Source organism: Dermacentor albipictus, chromosome 10 (assembly GCF_038994185.2).
Source record: "Dermacentor albipictus isolate Rhodes 1998 colony chromosome 10, USDA_Dalb.pri_finalv2, whole genome shotgun sequence".
NCBI lineage: Eukaryota > Metazoa > Arthropoda > Arachnida > Ixodida > Ixodidae > Dermacentor > Dermacentor albipictus.
This window is the reverse complement of record NC_091830.1, coordinates 52598744-52612377: the sequence shown is the minus strand read 5'-3', so window position 1 is coordinate 52612377 and position 13634 is coordinate 52598744. Positions and strand designations below refer to the sequence as shown.

Sequence of the window (13634 nt, the reverse complement as noted above, 5' to 3'; positions counted from 1 at the left end):
AGGGTAAAGTAATCCCTGTGTTCAAAAAGGGTTCTCGTGAAAACATTAATAACTACCGCCCAATTTGCATTTTGCCGTTTTTTAGTAAGGCCATTGAAAAACTATCTGCACTATCTCAATAAATTTAATCTTCTTTCTCCATTCCAATTCGGTTTTAGGCAGAATTATTCGACGGAATTGGCATTAATTAACTTCACGGATAACATTAAACGCTTTATTGACGAAGGGTTTGTTGCAGGAGCCATATTCATCGATCTAACAAAAGCCTTTGACACTCTAGATCATTCTATTCTTCTGTATAAGCTCGAATCTTTTGGTATTACTGGCCCATCCCTAACTCTTATTCGTAGCTACTTGTCTAACAGGCCTCAAGTAGTGTATCTTAATGGCCAATTCTCTTCTACTAAAGTAATTAACTGTGGCGTTCCCCAAGGCTCTATACTAGGCCCATTGTTGTTTTTATTATTTATAAATGATCTACCAAATGTACTTACCAATTGTAACTGTTTGTTATATGCTGATGACACTACCATCTACTCGTCACAGAAATCGCTTACCGCACTTCAAGACACACTTAACACTGATCTTAACAATGTCTATTCCTGGTGCACTGATAGTAAACTTCAAATCAATCCTTTAAAAACAACCTTTGTAGTATTTCATAATCCACAAACACCGATTTCTTCTCTAATAACTGTCTCGTTAAATACTTATGTTATACCGACATCTGATACTGTTAAATTTCTGGGTATTACTCTCGACAAACACCTTAAATTCAATAGTCATGTCAACTCGCTAATAAAAAAGGTTTCATTCGGCATCCGCATTATCATTAAAACACGCGCATTCTTCAACCCTCATATTATTAGATCGTTGTACCATGCTTATATTAACAGTCATTTATCATACTGTTTATCCTCATGGGGTAATACATATGCCATTCATCTAAAACCACTTCAACGTCTTCAAAATCAGGCAATAAAATTAATGACCTTTAGCTCATTCCGGTGCCATTCTTTACCTATCTATCACCATCTTAACGTTTCACCCATTCAACAGCTGTTCTATCACAAGTTGTTACTCATTACATTTCGTCTCTTTCATCGTGAAATAACCTTAGACAGTCTTCCTTTTGATAACCTCATGAACAAAAATAATACTAGGTTTGCAGAACGCAATAACCTTCTATTACCTAAAATCAGATCTAACTATGGTAAATTTACACTTCGTTTCCATGGCATTTCACTTTGGAATCGCATCCCTGCTAATATTAAATCATCTCTTTCATTGCAGTTTTTTAAACACAATATGAAAAGAATACTGTTAGCAGAAGCATCTTTTCATTTGTCATAAAAACATTTCCATATTTATTACATTTTCTTTACATTACTTCTGTTATTGTATCGTGGGGTTTCATATTTCTGTAAAATATTTTGTATTTTTCTCTGTTCGTAATATGCAGAAGAGCCGAATTTTGTTATATTACTATATATTCCTGCTTATGATTATTTATTGTGATATTACTGTATAATGCTCTTTTTACTATATATCTAATTGTCTTCTATTTATTTGCACTTGTTCCCTACGAATTGTATTTTAACGCGTTTTTTTTCTTTTGTTTTGTTTGTTTGTTCGCCCTCTACTTGCTGCTCTAACACTCTTATGCACCCACTAATGATAGGAGGTCCCCCTGGCAGTTTCTCACTCTGGGACCTCCTGATGCTGTATATAATATGTAAGCCCGTTTTTTGTACATGTCATAACAACAATAAACTTGAACTTGAACTCTTGAACTCTAATCTCAGGTACAAGCATTAGTCGACAAAGTTTAATCGATCATAATCTGCACCTAGCGCTAATTTGAACTATATTATTGTACTACGCGTTTTCTTTTTCTTCTACATTTACGTTTCACATGAACGTTTCAATCGAAGCGGGCTTAATAATGTTCGATGCCATATTTTCGCAAGAAGAATGCTTTTCTGCGCAGCAAAAACAAGGAAGCGGCAATTTCGCAAATCATAAGATTACATTAAACACAAAGTTTCGCTGAAGTAATGCACAGTTCTGGACATTTCAGAACAACTCAATGATCGCGTGCCCGACAACATGGCGGCAGCCATAGCAGTGCAGTCCGTTTTATGGGTAACCCATTTCAAGCCCAGCACGTACGAGTAAAACGACTTACGCAAGCAGCTACCGGAAGCGCCATGGCAAGGATTACGAGAGCAGCATTTTTCAGCTGAAGCGCCGTAGGTCTTAGTACGTGGTCGTCACCTGCCGAGGCAGCCATGCCTTCCGTGTTTCTCTCTTGCCGAGGTCACGAAATCGAGATGCGTCCCAAGAGAACGACGCATCAGTATGACGTAGCACTTTCACTGCTTCTTATCGGTCGCCACGGTAACCAACAGGCGAGTTGATGACACAAAATGTGCCAACGCGAAGAAAGAAACTAACCGTCTTTCATTAATGTATGAAGGTTGAAAGCTTCGTGCAAAGAGCTTGCCACTCGAATTTTCTTCGACTTCAGGAGTTCATTTCTAAAGCTTCCCGTGCGATCACGTCGACTTTCGTCTGAAGCGACGAAACTTAACATCCCTATATGGGTTCTGGCTGTCAGACATCAAGTCGCACGTCACGTTTAAGTGGAGCGGCTCGGCAACCGTATAACCTCCTCTTTTTAAGTCACTCACGCTACAAAATGATTGCGCTTTTAGTCGGCAGGCATTGAATGCCTGACACTCTGTATGTGCCTTGAATGGAGGACGAGGGATAATGCCCTCTGTGGTAAGAGCCGTGTTCATTTCTAAGCGCCTCTCTCAATCATTTCTATGGTTCACGATGAGAAGTTTAGCAGCACCCCGTGCGATGCTTACAGTCTGCAAGACATATGAATGGGAAAAGTACAAGTTGTGTATGAGTTTTCTTGCGAACATCGGTGACTCTTTCAAAGCTAACTGTAAATAAAAGCAAGAGAAAACCACCGCAGCGTCTGGTTCGTTTCTTTTTTTTTTCTTCACATGGACGATGATTCCGTAGAGACATTTCTCTCTCATCACGATGTGCGATGCCCACTAGGCGTCCTCTATATCAACAGATCTTTTATGAATTCTACGAACGCTTACGTATATATATGGGAACATTGAGACAACTAAAAATGCCCACAGATTGTTTAGATTTTAGTGGCTCAGGCAAGCTTTCTTTCTAAGGACAATAACAAATTGGTATGTTTTAACCGAGTCATTGTCTCCTGTACCTGATAGCTTTTTTCTTTAACTCCCATGTCAGCCAAGTTCTCTTCCTCAGCTCCTATTTTCAATATATGCCACTTTTCCTCGTGATTCGTTTGAACCGGATAAAAGGAAGCAGTACAGCTCCACATATGGAGGGCTTTTGTCATGCCGATGGTGTCTATAGCCTGGTGCAGTGCCGTATACCCTGATCGTCCTCGATGTTCGCTTTCAGTTGGAGAGGGAAACATGGTGGATCCCAGGAACATGTGCGAATCGGTGTTAAGTGCACCTTTATCGTATACTGCACCGTTCTTACCTCACTATCTCCTTCAATCCTACGTAGCTCAACGCTTCTTGCTCAATGCGATGCACTGGTCTCTATTTCTTTTCACCTAATTTCTCGTTTCGCATTCGGCTGTTCCTGGTGACAATTTGTTCGATTCCCTGTGGCCGACTTTCGTTCCATTTTTTCGTGGCCGCTTCCATTCCTCCTCACTATGCTTGACCATTCGGGCATCTATACATAACGTCACATGCTGATTCTGTGGCACTCGCCAAGACAGTCGACATATTCAATGGCACATACCGAATTGCACATGAAGAGTGTCACAAGTTGCCCCTCCGCGCACACATGCCCATTGTCTCAAGTTCTCTAAAGGGCCTATGGGGCCCACATGGATGACCTGTTTTAGCGCGATGACAACGACAAAGGCTTGACCGCTGTTTACAGACATACTTGATGAGCAGCCATTTTTATCCCCTATTTGGCAAGAAGTCATGGTGCATTCCTGCACTTCTTTTTTCTTGTCATGCTCCGATATACCCATGTTGGTACGCGATCAGTCGAATTTCTTCAATATGGTTTTATACCAATGCACACATTAATTCCCCCTGCATCTTTAATATACTAGCTCCCTTTCCCTTTTATTTTACCGCTTCAAACATTCGCTTTTTTTCTATTCGATGTCGTGCGCCGTGTTTAAAGCAACAAGTTGTAAGGCACCACGGCGTGCTCGTGGTAGTAGTATCCAAGGAGGTGTTAAAAATATTGCTATAGTGTCAGCCCTCGCAGTTTCTTACCAGCACAGTTGAAGCCAGAATTCGCCTATAATTCTACGTTGAAAGAGGGCCACAACAGCTGAAATTCGCTTACAGCTTATTTCTGTTTGCTTGAGTAAGTGTTAGCCAAATAAAAAATAAAATCTGATTTTTCATTGCAAAAATGTTAACTTTGGCTGCTTACTGACATGATCATCAACCGCGATATTTCACTAGACGTTTACACTTCCTTCTAAAATCAGTGAAAGAAAGAAAAACATCGAACAATATCTGTATGGCAAAATGTACCATCCTAAATAGCACGGAGTAGGAAGAAAGTGTTTCGTGTGATCCCCGCTATTCGTCAACGTTTTTTTCGTGCCTATGGTAAGATGGCGGCCGTCCGGCTTCAGTTTTGAGACGTTGTCTCCATTCCAGCAATTTCTTTTGGGCCCCCTTCGTATTATCTCACGCCAAGAATGTGAACGCATCAAGCATCGTCATTGCCTTCCACTTGTACGTAATATGTAAAGGGTGTGTTTCTAAGTGTGTTGTATCAAATATTATCCTTGGTAGCCTCTATAAAAAACAAACGTATACGTGTCTTGTACTGCGCTCAGACACGCTACATGTCTCGGTCTGTTGAAGGCAATGTTTATTGAAAGAAAGTTAATCAGTTTCGCGTCACCAAAGGTCGTGGGAAAAGTGGTCTATCGGCTCGTCTTTCGTCATTTTGCGTCCCACATTTCATAATTTGTCGGGAAGCTTAACGCACCCATTTAGCTGGCGACGACAAGTACCCTTACAAAGGCTGTCATCGCCGTAAAACAGCGCTGGTGTGTAGGCTTCCTAGTGGGGGCCCGCAGGGGCGTCTGCGTCAGCAGGCGTTTGGTGCGTTGCGACACCACGGACCCGAGCACATGAGGGTTGGACCTTCCCTCGTGTAGCCGTGCGCGGCTTAGCCGTTTCCGGGGAAAGGAGGAACCTGGAGGTTGAGCCGATGCCGGGTGCTCGGACCGTTAAGGCCCCCCGGCGGAGGCAACACACCTCCTTGGCCTCTGCTTCACGTAGACGGCACCCCCGGACTGACCCACCCGGGGGAAATCGGTAGTTGCCTTTTCCTGTCTCTCGCTCTCCAATCTTCGTCTTTCTCTCACTTTCCATCTTTCCTGTCTTCTCCTAGCTTCCGCTCACTTCTAATTTTCCAGGCAGCAAGGGTTAACCTTGTGTGAATAACCAACCTAGGTTATCTCATATTTGGTTATAGTGATAACGTACAGCTGGCGTTTGCAGGACCTGTTCTTACAGTCCCCGTAGCGTCCCCTTGTAGGACTCCACGGTGGATGGCTGGCGTTATTGCCGAAAATTCAATCCCTTCATGGCAACCTCTTTCCCTCCGCTTGCTGATCGCCCCCACAAAAGAGGGCGCACCGATGAAGTCTTCCAATTTTTTGGCCGCCAAAAAGAATCGTTCCCGCGTTTCCATGTTATCCATTCCGCAAAACCAGATAAACCAGTAAGAACTATCTCGCCCTTCCTTGTTTCGAAGTCATTGACTGAAGCCTTTGGTCCTGGATATAAGGCTTCGAGGATGGCAAGCTGTGTTCTCTTCTTGGACCTCCGCGATCAAAAACAATATGAAAAATTGTCAACACTAGTGTCATTTGGGGAAACCCAAATAATTATAACGCCGCACCGCACGATGAACACCACCCGTGGTATTGTCTCTGACGATGACTTGATGGAGCTTACTGAGACTGAACTCTTGGAGGGCTTCAGTGACCAGAATGTTATAAACGTTAAACGAATAAGTTAGTTAGTTAATTTGGGTTTAATGGCACAAAGGCAACTAAGGCCATGCTGCGCCAGACACAAGACAAATGAAATGCAATGTTAGAATAGGTAAACCTGTATTACATCATAGTTGGTGTAAATAACCACTTTTTTCTAAAAAGTCGAACAAGTTAGCAAATGGCACTAGGGGGTCATCTGCAAGTAATAGGGCAGGGTGTAATGGAGTGTGCGAATTATATAGGCTGTGTAAAAACCTCTGTCTCAGTATGTCGATGTGTGGACATGTTATTAGGATGTGTATGACTGTGAGAGGTTGAAGGCATTTTTCGCAGGTTGGCGGGTTTTCTTTTCGGAGGAGGAAATTGTGCGTCAAATGTGTGTTTCCAATTCGCAGTCGAGACAATATCACCTCGTAGAACCGTTGTTGGTGACTGCATGATTTCCACTCGCTTATTACAGGTTTAATAAGATGCAGCTTGTTTTCTCTACAAAGGTCCCATTCGTGTTGCCACTTTGACGTTAAGGCCTTCCTAATGGCACGGATACTATCTTTATATGGAAGAGTTGTGTTTATTATGTCTTTGTGCGCTGCCATTGATGCGCATCTATCCGCCGCTTCGTTGCCCGGTATACCAACATGACTTGATGATGATGATGTGTGGTTTTTTTTTTGTGGCGCAAGGGCCAGGTTTGGCCAAAGAGCGCCATGACAAGTGGTAATGTCGACGATGTATTATGGAATATGTAACTTGGCTGTAAAGTGGCCTAAAATATTCGCTGTAAAGTGCGTAAAATTAACTTGTTATAAAATTATGGCGATGACAGATGACGAATACTACGAACATTAAAATCCATCGCAAAAGAATGATGCAGAATAGAAAATATATGAGATGGTAAAAATGCCTGGAGCACTGTTGCCTTGCCAGAGCCCTTGAAACACAAGGGCCTAGAGGCACGTGATACACGAAAAAACTATCGCAGCGCCATCCTCTGAAGAGAGCAGACGCTACGAACATGTTGGGCTAACAACATGCAACACAACATCTTTCAGACAACTTAGGACTGCGTTAGTGTCGAAGAGCGGTTCTGGGCCGAGTAACATTACAGGATGAAGGGGAATATGCTGCCGGTATGCTAACGGAAAATGTTTCTTTCTGTCAGATTCGGCTTTCCGACACTCCAGGAGGAGATGGAGGACGGTCAGCCTCTCTCCACATCTCCCACAGGCTGGAGGCTCACTTCCGGTGAGTAGGAAATTATGGGTGCCAAACGTGTGTCCTATTCTGAGACGACAGAATAGGACATCCGTTCGGCGCGATTTTATAGTAGACGGCCAAAATCCTAACTGTGGTTTTATCAGGTGGAGCTTATTATCCGTTTCCTCATCCCACATATGTTGCCAGTGATCTCGCAGCCTCCTTCGCAAGAAAGGCCTCAGATCTGTGAAAGGCCCTGCAGCGGTAGGGTTAACAGCTTGCAATGTGATTGACGTGGCCATCTCGTCCGCCAGAACGTTACCTTTGATTCCCCTATGGCCAGGGACCCAGCATATTATGATGTTCTGGTTAGTTGAGTACGCTTTGCACAAGACCGAATATAGTTCATTAAATACGGGATTTTTATGTTTGCTGAGTGACATTAAGGCCTTCACGACGCTGAGAGAGTCTGTATAGATCGCTGCTTTTGGAAGTTTCGATTTTCTTACATGCTTTACAGCAGAGAGTAATGCGTAGGCCTCGGCCGTAAAGATACTTGTTTCCGAATGCAGTACATCGGATTCCGAAAACGATGGGCCGACGGCTGCATAGGATACCCCGGCATTTGACTTCGAAGCATCTGTGTAAAACTCTGCGCAGGAGTGCTTGTGCTGGAGCTCTAGGAAATTCATTCGGATTTCGGCCTCAGGAGCGTGCTTTGTAACTCCTTATAGGATATGTCACACTGTATCACCTGCCACTCCCAAGGAGGTAAGAGCTTGGTTAGGTGTATTATTCGATGCTCGAGGAGTGGGACACGCATTTCCTCGCTAAGCTCCTTCACACGCAGCGAGAAAGGCTGTCTTATGGAGGGACGATTGCTGAAAAGTCTAGCGCACGTCATATCGGCAACGTTATCAGAACATGGGTGTTCAGGATTGGAGCGTATTTTAAGAAAATATGTAAAGCTGATGTATGATCTCTGTAGGTGGAGAGACCATTCATTTGATTCTACATATAGACTTTGTATGGGACTCGTTCTGAAAGCGCCAGTGGCCAGTCGGATTCCTAGATGGTGCACTGGGTCTAGCATCTTTATTGCGCTCGGGGCGGCAGAGTGATAAATCACAGCACCATAGTCTAGTCGCGATCGAATGAGGCTTTTATATAGATTCATTAAACACTTTATGTCACTACCCCACGTAGTCTGGGATAGAAGTTTCATTATATTCATTGTTTTCAGACATTTTTCTCTAAGATGTTTAATGTGGGAGACGAAACTGAGTCTGTAGTCAAGTATGATACCTAGGAATTTGTGCTCTTTGCTGATAGGTATTCGTTGTCCGCACAGTTCTAAAGAAGGATCCGGAACCAGGCCTCTCTTTCTTGTAAAAAGAACGCAAGAGCTTTTGTTAGGATTGATCTTAAACCCAATCTTGTCTGCCCAGACTGAGACTTTGTTCAGGCCATGCTTTACCTGTCTCGCGCAGACTGCGAGGTTACAAGATTTGAAAGCTATTTGAATGTCGTCCACGTAGACAGAGTAAAAGATGGCGGGTGGTAATGAAGCACGCAGCGTGTTCATCTTCACTATAAAGAGCGTGCAGCTGAGCACGCCTCCTTGGGGTACACCCGTTTCTTGCGTAAAAGGGCGTGAAAGTGCATTGCCGACTTTTACTCGGAAGGTACGATTTGACAGATAGCTTTCTATTATATTATGCATATTACCGTGGATGCCCATTTCTGACAAGTCTCTTAAGATTCCGTAACGCCACGTCGTATCGTACGCCTTCTCCATATCGAGGAATATGGATAAGAAAAATTGTTTGTGTACAAATGCGTCACGGATAATTGCTTCTACACGTACAAGGTGGTCAGCTGTGGAGCGTCCTTCTCGGAAGCCGCACTGATAAGGATCAAGAATTTTGCTCTGTTCAAGGAAAAAGATGAGTCGCCGATTTATCATTTTTTCGAACACCTTACAAATGCAACTTGTGAGGGCTATCGGGCGGTAACTTGCCACTGAGGAAGGGCCCTTGCCTTGTTTCAAAACAGGGATCACAATGGCTTCCTTCCATGCAGCTGGAAGGTACCCTGCATCCCAAATGGTGTTGAAAAGTGTGAGTAGTGTAACCTGCGTGTCATTGTGTAAGTGTTTGAGCATTTCATACATGATTCTATCAGATCCTGGTGCGGAGCTGTTGCATGCGCTCAAGGCAGCTCTCAATTCGGCAGCACAAAAAGGACGGTTGTAAGGCTCATTCTCTCGACCTTGTCTTGTTAATGGCTTACGTTCTTCTGTTTGTTTGTATTTGAGGAAGGATTGTGTATAATTTGTTTGACTTGAAACGCTCTCAAAATATTCCCCAAGTGAGTCTGCCTGGTCTTGCAGTGTATCGCCCTGTGTGTTTACCAGGGGGAGTGAATGTGTTTCCCGCCCTCTAATCCTATTAACTCTGTTCCAGGCTTTGGCCTCATCCCTAAACGAGTTAATACTCGATAAGAACTTGTGCCAGCTTTCTCTTCTGGCCTGTCGGCGGGTTCGCCTGCCTTGGGATTTAGTTTTCTTAAAGTTCATAAGATTCTCTGCAGTGGGAGAAGCGCGTAGCAACCCCCACGCCTTGTTCTGATTCTTACGGGCGATCCTACATTCGCTGTTCCATCACGGTACACGTCGTTTGCACGCCAGACCACTTGCTTCGGATATGCATATTAATGCGGCATCTATTATAAATAATGTAAGATACTCCTCAGCAGCATCAATTTCTAGAGAAGACATGTCGGCCCATGAGATGTTAGTGAGAGTTCGAAATTTCTCCCAGTCAGCTGTGTCTATCTTCCACCTAGGAGCTTGCGGAGGATATTCGTTTTCTCTAGATGTTCTTATCAGTATAGGGAAGTGGTCGCTCCCGTAAGGATTATTCGTGACTTCCCATTCGAGTTCGGGCAGTATGGACGGGGAAACGATGGTAAGATCTATTGAAGAAAAGGTTCTGTTTGCTAGGGAGTAATACGTGGGTTCCTTCTTACTGAGCAAGCACGCACCTGAAGAAAAAAGGAACTGTTCAACAAGACGACCTCGCGCGTCTGTACGAGTGTCGCCCCACAGGGAGCTGTGCGCATTGAAATCGCCAAGAACAACATAGGGTTCTGGCAACTCGTCTATAAATGACTGAAATTCATGGTTGTTTAATTTGTAGTGTGGGGGTACGTAGATCGAGCAAATGGTGACGACTTTATCGAGAAGAACAGCTCGAACCGCCACTGCTTCAAGGGGCGTTTGTAGCTGTAAACGCTGACAGGAAACACTTTTATGAATCAAAATGGCAACGCCGCCTGATGATACGACAGCATCATCGCGATCTTTGCGAAACTTAATATACGGTAGGAGAAAGTTTGTATGTTGTGGTTTTACGTGTGTTTCCTGTAGACACAGCACTAGTGGATTGTGTATTTGGGTAAGCTCTTGCACATCATCAAGGTTCCTAAGAAGACCTCTGATGTTCCATTAATTATTTGTGTATCCATATTGGAGGTCAGTAGGTGCTGTGTGTACAGAAGTAGTGATTATCGAAATTACAGAGATTAAATTACAGAGCCCTTTCGAGGCACTGTAACGGGAGTTTTGCCCTTTCTGGAGCGTTCGAGGGATCCTCGCCGCTCCTTAGGCGCTTGGGGCGCCTTGAGGATAGGTGTTGTGTCCATTGCCTCTTGTGAGGCACCGGACACGTGCTCTTGCGAGCGAGAAGTCATCAGGGAGAGTCCCACCTTGGAGGGCAAGACCGCTGCGCCCACTAGCCCGGAGGTCGATGGGGCTCCCTGGGGAATTTGTCTGCGCCGGCTGTTGCCAGCGCTGGAAGGGGCCGGGGTGGTTGGAGCAGCCTCAGCTGCGCCCAACTTCGGGGTAGAAGGTCCCTTCTGCTCAGTTGGCGGAGCAGCGCTAGCTGCAACCACCGTGGGGGCAGACGGCGTAACTGCCGACTCACTGTTTGTCGGTGGGACAGGCGCCGGACGCCGTTGTGACGCTGCCCCCTTACGCGCCACATCGGCAAAGCTGCTCTTAGACAGGTATGACACCCGCCTACGTACCTCCTTAAAAGATATGCTTTCCTTGACTTTGATGGTAACGATTCCCTTTTCTCTTCATTTCTTTCTCTTCTTCATGTTCATTGTCACTACACTTGGCACAAGTCAGCCGGCCTCGACAGTTCTGTGAACTGTGGCCGAAACGTTGGCACTTAAAGCATCTGAGAGGATTGGGAACGTATGGCCGAACACGAAGTTTGATATAACCAGCCTCGATGGACTCGGGAAGGACACTTGAGCCGAAAGTGAGTATCAGGTGTTTCGTCTTGATCTCTTTTCCATCTCGCCTCATCTTAATTCGTTTAACATTTACAACATTCTGGTCACTGAAGCCCTCCAAGAGTCCAGCCTCAGTGAGCTTCATCAAGTCATCATCAGAGACAACACCACGGGTGGTGTTCATCGTGCGGTGCGGGGTTATAACTATTTGGGTTTCTCCAAATGACACTAATGTTGACAATTTTTCATATTGTTTTTGATCGCGGAGCTCCAAAAGGAGATCACCGCTTGCCATCCTCGACGCCTTATATCCAGGACCAAAGGCTTCAGTCAATGACTTAGAAACAAGGAAGGGTGAGATAGTTCTTACTGGTTTATCTGGTTTTGCGGAATGGATAACATGGAAACGCGGGAATGATTCTTTTTGGCGGCCAAAAAATTGAAAGACTTCATCGGTGCGCCCTCTTTTCTGAGGGCGATCAAGTAGTGGAGGGAAGGAAGTAGCCATGTTTGGACGTGTAGTTTTCGGCAGCAACGCCAGCCACCCACCATGGAGTCCAACAAGGGGACGCTGCAGGGTCTGAAAAACAGGGCCTGCTAACGCCAGCTGTACGTTGCCGCTATAACCCAATATGATATAACCAAGGTTGGCTACTCACACAAGGTTAACCCTTGCTGCCAGGAAGGTCGGAAGTTATAAAGAAATGAGAAGGAGACAGGAAAGGTGGAAAGTAAGGAAAAGACGAAGGTTGTAGGGAGAGAGAGACAGGAAAAGGCAACTACCGATTTCCCCCGGGTGGGTCAGTCCGGGGGTGCCGTCTATGTGAAGCAGAGGCCAAAGGGTTGTGTTGCCTCCGCCGGGGGGCCTTAAAGGTCCAAACACCCAGTCTCAGCTCAACCCTCAGGATCCCCTTTTCCCCAGACACGGCTAAGCCGCGCACGGTTACACGCGGGAGGGTCCAACCCTCATGTGCTCGGGTCCGTGGTGTCGCAACACACCAAAAGCCTGCTCACGCAGACGCCCCTGCGGGGTTAAACGAATTAGGATGAGGCGAGATGGAAAGGAGATGAAGACGAAACACCTGATACTCACTTTCGGCTCAAGTGTCCTTACCGAGTCCATCGAGGCTGGTTATATCAAACTTCGTGTTCGACCATATGTTCCCAATCCTCTCAGATGCTTTAAGTGCCCACGTTTCGGCCACAGTTCAAAGAACTGTCGAGGCCGGCTGACTTGTGCCAAGTGCAGTGACAATGAACATTCCTCCGAAACGTGCCAGAACACCCCACATTGTGTCAACTGTGATGTCGAGCATGCCGCATACTCGCGCGCCTGCCCGTCCTGGAAAAAAAAGAAATTGTGACCATAAAAGTAAAAGAAAATATCACTTTCAAAGAGGCACGGAGGCGGGTGTCATACCGGTCCAAGAGCAGCTTTCCCGATGTGGCGCGTATGGGGGCAGCGCCACAACGGCCTCCGGCGGCTGTCGGACACAAGCAGTGAGTCAGCAGTTACGCCATCTGCCCCCGCGGCGGTCGCAGCTAGCGCTGCTCCGTCAACACAGCAGGGGCGACCATCGACCCCGAAGGTGGGCGCAGCTGAGGCTGCCCCAACCTCCCCGGCCCCTCCCAGCGCTGGCAACAACCGGCGCAGCCAAATCCCGCAGGGTGCCCCATCGACCTCCGGGCTGGTAGGTGCAGGGGTCTTGCCCTCCAAGGCGGGACCCTCTCGGGAAACTTCTCGCTCGCAAGAGCAGGTGTCCGGTGCCTCACAAGAAGCAATGGACACTACACCTATCCTCAAGGCGCCCCAGGCGCCTAAGGAGCGGCGAGGTTCCCTCGAACGCTTCAAAAAGAGCAAAACCCCGGTTACAGGGCTTCGAAAGGGCTCTGTAATCTACGACATCCCTTCCGTTTCCGTAAACACAGCACCAATTAATTTAAAATATGGATACACAAATCATCCAATGGAATGTCAGAAGTCTACTTAGGAATCTTGATGATGTTCAAGAACTCATCCATAAACACAATCCAAAAGTGATGTGTTTACAGGAAACACACTTGAAAT

General features: G+C 45.7%; 1 protein-coding gene across 2 annotated transcripts in view; it reads right to left on the bottom strand.

Moving 5' to 3' along the window:
- The window catches only part of LOC135907646 (chymotrypsin-2-like), a 58780-nt gene extending 56201 nt beyond the window's left edge, over positions 1–2579 (bottom strand). Inside the window, exon 1 of one of the 2 annotated variants that reach the window (XM_065439342.2) lies at positions 2189–2579. In XM_065439342.2, the coding sequence (XP_065295414.1) occupies positions 2189–2293 (105 nt within the window). In that variant the 5' untranslated portion in view covers positions 2294–2579. The remainder of the gene's footprint in view (positions 1–2188) is intronic. The other variant, XM_065439341.2, reaches the window with a different exon arrangement.
- Between the last annotated feature and the right edge of the window lie 11055 nt (positions 2580–13634).